This window comes from Hyperolius riggenbachi, chromosome 5, assembly GCF_040937935.1.
Source record: "Hyperolius riggenbachi isolate aHypRig1 chromosome 5, aHypRig1.pri, whole genome shotgun sequence".
In the NCBI taxonomy this organism is placed as follows: Eukaryota; Metazoa; Chordata; class Amphibia; order Anura; family Hyperoliidae; genus Hyperolius; species Hyperolius riggenbachi.
This window is the reverse complement of record NC_090650.1, coordinates 75698879-75705869: the sequence shown is the minus strand read 5'-3', so window position 1 is coordinate 75705869 and position 6991 is coordinate 75698879. Positions and strand designations below refer to the sequence as shown.

Below are 6991 nucleotides of genomic sequence, written 5' to 3'. Positions count from 1 at the left end.
AGATTTGCTGGGCTCTGCTCCTATAAAAGGGATTTCAGTCCATAATACCAATTGGAATTCTCATTCCCCCATATCCAGAATTGGAGAGGAATATGGATGAAAAAATGCTGGCAAACTAGTAGCAATACACTATATCCCAAGACTGTTGCTCTCCCCACGTTTTGTCTTTTTCCAATTCACTCTTACGAGTTAACATAGTCTTAACACGTGGGAGGGGTTTAATGTTTGCACAGGAATTATTCTAACTTACTGCAGTGTCTCGGTGCAGCCTGGACTAGAAGCACTTGTCTGTGTGCTGCTGGCAGCATTTCCACAACAGTAAGGAGGTGAAGCTGTCATTCTGGAGGTGCTTCTTATGGATAGTGTCAAATCTCCCAATGCTGGGACTCTGGGAGGACTGGATTACGTTGACGTAGCAGCCAGCTTCTCCTTTATAAAGCACAGCTTGGCTCACCCATCCCCACACACCGAAGTCTAGTAGTCTGAATGAGAGGAGCGGCAGAACAGGCTGCCTGCTGACGGACTGCTTCATTACAAGTTGCTAACCCTAGCTTTGTATGCGACCTGTGTGCTGCGTCCGTGTAATCAGTGGGGCTCTGCGTTACATGCCTGTGCTGAAGATCAGGGCTGGCCGGTGATTTCAGCACCGCGGACAGCGCTGAGCTGATAGTAATGATTTCAGCACCGCGGACAGCGCTGAGCTAATGATGATTTCAGCACCGCAGACAGCGCTGAGCTAATGATGGTTACAGCACCGCAGACAGCGCTGAGTTGCTACTAACGGGAGCGGATGGACTTCTGTCTGTTTCCACGATGTTCTGCTTTGCATCGTTTTCAAGTCTCGGAAGCTGAGACGATGTCTGTGCAGCAGGGGATGGGCAGAATGGAGCTTTTCCAAACTTTGTGCCAAGCATTGGACTCCACCAGAACCCCCGACTGGCTCACCGGTGAGGACTCATCTGCTGCTTCTTCTAGGTAAGTTCTCATGCTGCCAGAAGTGATGATGGATTGGAACATCACGGTCACAGCTAATGAGAGCTCGGGCTCGGATAACCTGAACAGGTATCGCATATCTGTGTTCAGCGTCCTCATTTTAACTCTGCTGGCTATGCTAGTGGTCGCCACCTTTCTATGGAATGTATTAGTCCTGGTGACCATTCTGAGAGTGAGAACTTTTCATCGTGTCCCTCACAATCTCGTGGCCTCCATGGCAATATCAGATGTGATGGTAGCCGCTTTGGTGATGCCTCTCAGCTTAGTTCATGAGCTGAACAACCGGAGATGGAGGCTGGGACGGGTGCTTTGTCACATTTGGATTTCTTTTGACGTCCTTTGTTGTACAGCCAGCATCTGGAACGTGACAGCGATAGCTCTGGACAGATACTGGTCCATTACTAGACACTTGGAATATACCCTGAAGACCAGGAAAAGGATATCTAACATTATGATCTTGCTGACTTGGCTGCTGTCCGCAGTTATCTCCCTGTCTCCTCTGTTTGGGTGGGGTGAAACATATTCCGAGGTGAATGAAGAGTGTAAAGTTAGCCAGGAGCCCTCTTACACAATCTTCTCCACCTTTGGAGCATTTTACCTTCCACTTTGTGTGGTCCTCTTTGTGTACTGGAAAATCTACAAAGCTGCTAAATTCAGAATTGGGTCAAAGAAAACAAATACAATTACACCAATGCCTGAAGTTATTGAGGTTAGTCAATTCTTTGTTTTGCCAATTCTTCACTTTAATGCTATACTTATCTTGTTATAATCTTATCACTTTACAACTATCATGTTACCATTACCAATGAATGGCTCAATATACATAATAGGTTAAATGGTCAAAGTGGTCGCTACAACGCTGACATTGTTATCTTCAGTGGATAACATCAAGTTAAACCATCCTATCTTATCTCTTTTAATCATTTGATCAGTAAAGTATGGTACTCACCTTCAATTTTAATTGGTCCATGATTGGAGAAATGCACTACTTCAATCTAGTATGAGGGCCAACAGATTTTGAATACTATGAACAGACTGTGTAGGTAAGCTCTCATACTACAATGGAAGTGGTAAGATTGGTTAAACATTGGCCAATCAAAATTGGTTGAGTGTATGCACCTTTCTATCAAAAAGTTGGAAGCTTTATCCACCTTCTTCATCCATTCAAAAAAAGCTTTACCTTTTACCAGTATATTTTATTTATATGATGTAATGAAACATACAGCATACTGAGGTAGACTGTCTTATAGGCAATAGACCTGTCTTCTAGTAAGAGGTTACTACTATGTCCAGAAGATATACAGGAAACTACTATTGCCTTTATTACTACTATTATAATCTCGGAGGACATAAGAAACATAAAAAAATGGATGGCATTCCAAAACATGACTACCATAAAAACATAATTACCTCTAAGGTAGAGCATACTTGCTTTTGCATGTGCATCCCCTAAAATGTATTGTTTTAGGGTTAAACTCCATGGCATAACTGATTAAAAAGACCTGTCTTGATCATCATGTAATATGAGAGAAACTAGAAGCACCTTAAAAAATCCACTATATTGGGAAAAAGATTAAGGGCAGAAAAGGGCAAGGAAGGCAAATAACTAGATGGATCAACACACTCACTAAGAATATAAATGAATTACTGATCAGCCTTTAGACATAGCAAGAGTCAGAGCAAGTTGGAGACAGTCAGTATATGTGGTGGCTGCGAGACAGATCTGATTAGATTCCTGATCATTATATGACAAAGTGTATCTATGGTTCTGTTCTGTAAATGACTTATGCATCTGATACATTTCCACCATCTTAAAGGAGTCATCAGCCAAATATTGCTGCCCCCTTATTTACTTACCCGGGGCTTCCTCCAGCCCCTTACAGCCGAGATGTCCTACGCTGCAGCTCTGCTCGCAGCCCCCGACAGGTCCGCAGTCCCTGCTGGTGCAGAGGCCAACCTCGAGGTAGTCCTTACTGCGCCTGTGCGATTGCCACTTGTCAATCAAGTCCTTGTTGTCCACAGTGTACTGCGCAGATGCAGAACTACTGCGCCTGCGCAGTACACTATGGACAACGTGGACTTGATTGACAGCAGCACTCACGAAGGCGCAGTAGCGGAGGTCAGCCTCTGCACCAGCGGTGATCCAGGGCTGGCGGCTGCGAGTGGAGCTACGGCATGGGACATGTTGGCTGCAAGGGGCTGGAGGAAGCCCCGGGTAAGTATATAAGGGGGCAGCAATATTTGGCTGATGACTCCTTTAAACTCGGGGGTTATAAGTGCATAAGCACACAGGTGTTGATTAACTGTTGGAATTCTTAATTATCCCATATCATTTCATTCAGGGAAACCTAGCCTTGAGTTAGCATTAAGGCCTACTGCAGCTGGAGTTGTACATACTAGTGCTATGGTTGTGACAATTAAATAAGAATACAACCTCATTGACACAGAATTATAAATCATAACCTTATTACCTCATTATAACCTCATTCACATGGTGCAGGTGACTTACGATAGACTACATCATTCTGTAACACCTAAGTGCTGAAATGATTTCTTTATTTAAAGGAACACGGCAAGTAATGAGCACAGTGCTGGAAATCTATAGTGGCAGGCTTGAAGTAGAGATAGGAAACACTAATTAATATGAGTTGTCTGAATGCCAGAAATTATGTTAGGAAATAACATACTACTGCCAGGGATGGTTTTAGGTAAAATGACACCCTGGGCAAAAATAAATGTGGGGCCTCTTACATTTTCGTACTGTACTGATAGTAAACTTGTCACTGACTAGTGAGGCCCCTATGAAATTTTGGACCCTCTACAATTGACCAATTTGACCTTATGGAAGCACCGGCTGATGCTAGTCTGTAAGGTCTGTAAAAAGAGATATTGAATACCTAAAGCATGATAATGTTATGGCCTGGAGAATGCCTGGTGTGTAATGATGATGAAATGTCCTGGACAATGCCTGGTGTGTATAATGTACTCTGTCACCTTCAAACTGTGTGAATATGGAATTTATGGGAATAAAGAACAGAGAGTGATAGAATGGGGGCAGGCAATGAGCATAGCCTGCAGCGCTAGGAATCCAATGTAATAGACTTGAAGTCAAGATAGGGGGATAAATGTTAGTAATGAATGCGGGCCCACACAATCTATTTTATGAAGGAATGGCCCCACTTCAATGAAAATGGTAATGGCAGCTCCTAAAAACATAAGCGGGTGGGTGCGTGAGTGTGGCCTGCAATACTAGACTGCAGCCGCACAGAAACCACAGGTTTATCCCTCCTCCCACCCTCTTCTGTTCTATATAGGGGCTGGACTTAAAGTGCACTTGAAATGGAAACATTAAGATGAGGATGCTACTGTTTAGAGCATGAATGTTTATGCCTCTAGTTTTAAATAATTGTTTGTCTTGTGACTTTATACACTTTCAACCTTCTATTACTACTACATGTAAAGCCACTTACCTGGCGGACGAGGGTTTAAAGATGAGTGAGTTGGAGCAGTCCAGATGGAATGTCAAGTGGGTTTGGATAGGCCAGGATAAAGAGGGACCCAAGATACCCTTATGTATGCCTTGCAAAATGCATAGGAGGAGCTACAGAGGTGATACAGTGACATAGGATGCAGTGGAAGGAGGAGGAGTATTCTAACAAGGAAGGAGAAGCAGGAGATACAGGTAAATAGAGCAGCAGCTGGAGCTAAGCCAACTACCTGGGAGGTGGCTATTCCCCAGACCCTGTTAAAATAATCCTAATTTTAAAAGAATAAAAAGGTATTTTATACCATTTGAATATATCTCAGTTGAGGTTATCTGGAGTCATTCCCTGGAGTGTAGAGGCGGAGCTATATAATTTTGTGATTAATAAAGTTACTTTCCACCCACATAGTCGGGCATGTGTAAGTGCAATATACATTTAAAAAAAAAATAATAAAAAGTATTTCACACTATTTGAGCATATCTCAGTTGAGGTTATCTGGAGTACCGGTAATTCTCTGGATTGTAGAGGCGGAGTTCTATATTTTTGTGACTGATGAAGTCACTTTTGACCCACATACTAGAGGAAATCTGGTTTGCATTATTGAACTGACTTACAGTATTGAATTGAAGGACACCCACTAGTGGTTTTTATCTATGTAGAGACTATTAACCTATGAGTGACTGTGGAGGAATGTTGCTTTATTAAGATCAATTAATAAAGACCCATATGAGTGAGGGGTCCCTCTAAGTGACCATCCAATCATATAAAACATTTTTTATTGCATTGTATGGATTAATTAATAATAATTGTGTGATTTTTTTTTCTCCCATCATTTTATAGCCAGAACTTTTTAGAGGCCGAATGCATATAACAGGTCTTTGCTTTTAAAAACCATTATGGGCTTGATTCATTAAAACAAATAGCATGCCTTATTAAAGTTAGCACGCCTTATCAAAGTTAGCACGCCTTAACAAAGTTAACACGCCTTATCAGAGTAGCATAGTGAGCTCTACGAACCCACAGGGGCTCAGGGCAGGACGAGTGGAGCCTTCGTCATTGCCAATTAGCAGGCATAAGTTTGTAGCACTTGCTATGATACTCTGATAAGGCGTGTTAACTTTGATAAGGCATGATATTTGTCTTAGTGAATCAAGCCCAATATGTTTTTTGTATATTTATATACATATATGTACATGTATATATAAGATATTTTATATTCCAAGGTATCTTGAGCGCAACCCCTAGCAAGTATCTACTAAATACAGTATGATAGCTTCACACGGGGCCAACACCCTGTAGGGGAGTTTGCCCATGAGATTTTTTTGTATAATTGTTTATCCTTTCTATATCTTTATATTTACCATTTTATATTTAGTCTTGACATCTAATTTAGGTCTAGAGCACAGCTATTAATATCAGCTGCTGCTAGACAGTAAAAACACGCAGTACTGTTTGCCTGCAGTGCTGTTGTGTCTGATCATGTGGAAGCTCGAGTTGTTTTGAGTGCAGTGCTTTGCTGACTGATGATCCTAACGGCTACACCACTTGCCTTTAACAGGTCAAAGAAGCATCCAACCAGCCCCAGATGGTGTTCACAGTTCGCCACGCTACCGTCACTTTCCAGACAGATGGAGACACATGGAGGGAGCAGAAGGAGAAGCGAGCGGCCCTCATGGTGGGCATCCTCATCGGGGTGTTTGTTTTGTGCTGGATCCCCTTCTTTATCACGGAGCTAATTAACCCTCTGTGTTCCTGTGACATTCCGCCTATCTGGAAAAGTATCTTCTTATGGCTGGGATACTCCAATTCATTCTTCAATCCGCTGATCTACACCGCCTTTAACAAGAATTACAACAATGCATTCAGAAACTTGTTCTCAAGACAGCGATGATTAACCTTCGCCAAAGGCTATATCAACCAGTGTATATTAAAGTCTGACACATTCCCATCCATCTTACAGCAATGCCTGGTACAGACTGGAATACCTTATGCTGGAATGTAAGAAAAGTCCTGTACAGACTGCTGGAAAGAGAAAAGGATGGTGGGAAAAATGACCAGTTCAATCTGATTGATTATATAAGGGCATACAGTAGGTTGCCACTGTGTATACTGAAAAATCAGTGTACAGGCCACCTGAGCAGAATGATGTTGGAGTTGTGTTTTTCATGCAGAAACTCTTGGGAATCGGTGCTACTAGTGGCAATTTTGGCTTCGCCTTGGTAAACACTAGTTAGATCACTCACGGTTTTTAACAGGTGTAGTTAATCCATCAGAACAGTTCAATAAACAGTTGAAACACAGTATATTTATATGTGTAATGCCTTACTTGTTGAACGATATTTGATGCTATCCAGCCAGTCCTTCACTTCTGACAAACTAGCTCTGTGCATTTTGCAGCTTGACTTCAAAGTATGGTTAAAGCCCTCCCCCAGCTGTCTGATTGGACAGTGCAGGCTAGGGACTCACTGGCAAGCTCCTCATTCTGCCCTCCCTGCTTTCGTAAAGCTTGAAAT

General features: G+C 42.4%; 1 protein-coding gene across 1 annotated transcript; it reads left to right on the top strand.

Moving 5' to 3' along the window:
- Positions 1–661: 661 nt before the first annotated feature.
- HTR5A (5-hydroxytryptamine receptor 5A) lies at positions 662–6743 on the top strand. The gene is made up of 2 exons (XM_068238614.1): positions 662–1702; positions 6037–6743. The coding sequence occupies exons 1-2, from the start codon at positions 986–988 to the stop codon at positions 6367–6369; spliced, it is 1050 nt and encodes a 349-aa protein (XP_068094715.1). The 5' UTR covers positions 662–985; the 3' UTR covers positions 6370–6743.
- Positions 6744–6991: the final 248 nt, after the last annotated feature.

What these genes read in the sequence shown, in the direction of transcription:
- HTR5A (XM_068238614.1), top strand. Translation starts at nt 986, where the DNA reads ATGCTGCCAGAAGTGATGATGGATTGGAACATCACGGTCACAGCTAAT. An exon ending in CAATGCCTGAAGTTATTGAG is followed by an intron (nt 1,703 to 6,036) that starts GTTAGTCAATTC and finishes TGCCTTTAACAG; the next exon opens with GTCAAAGAAGCATCCAACCA.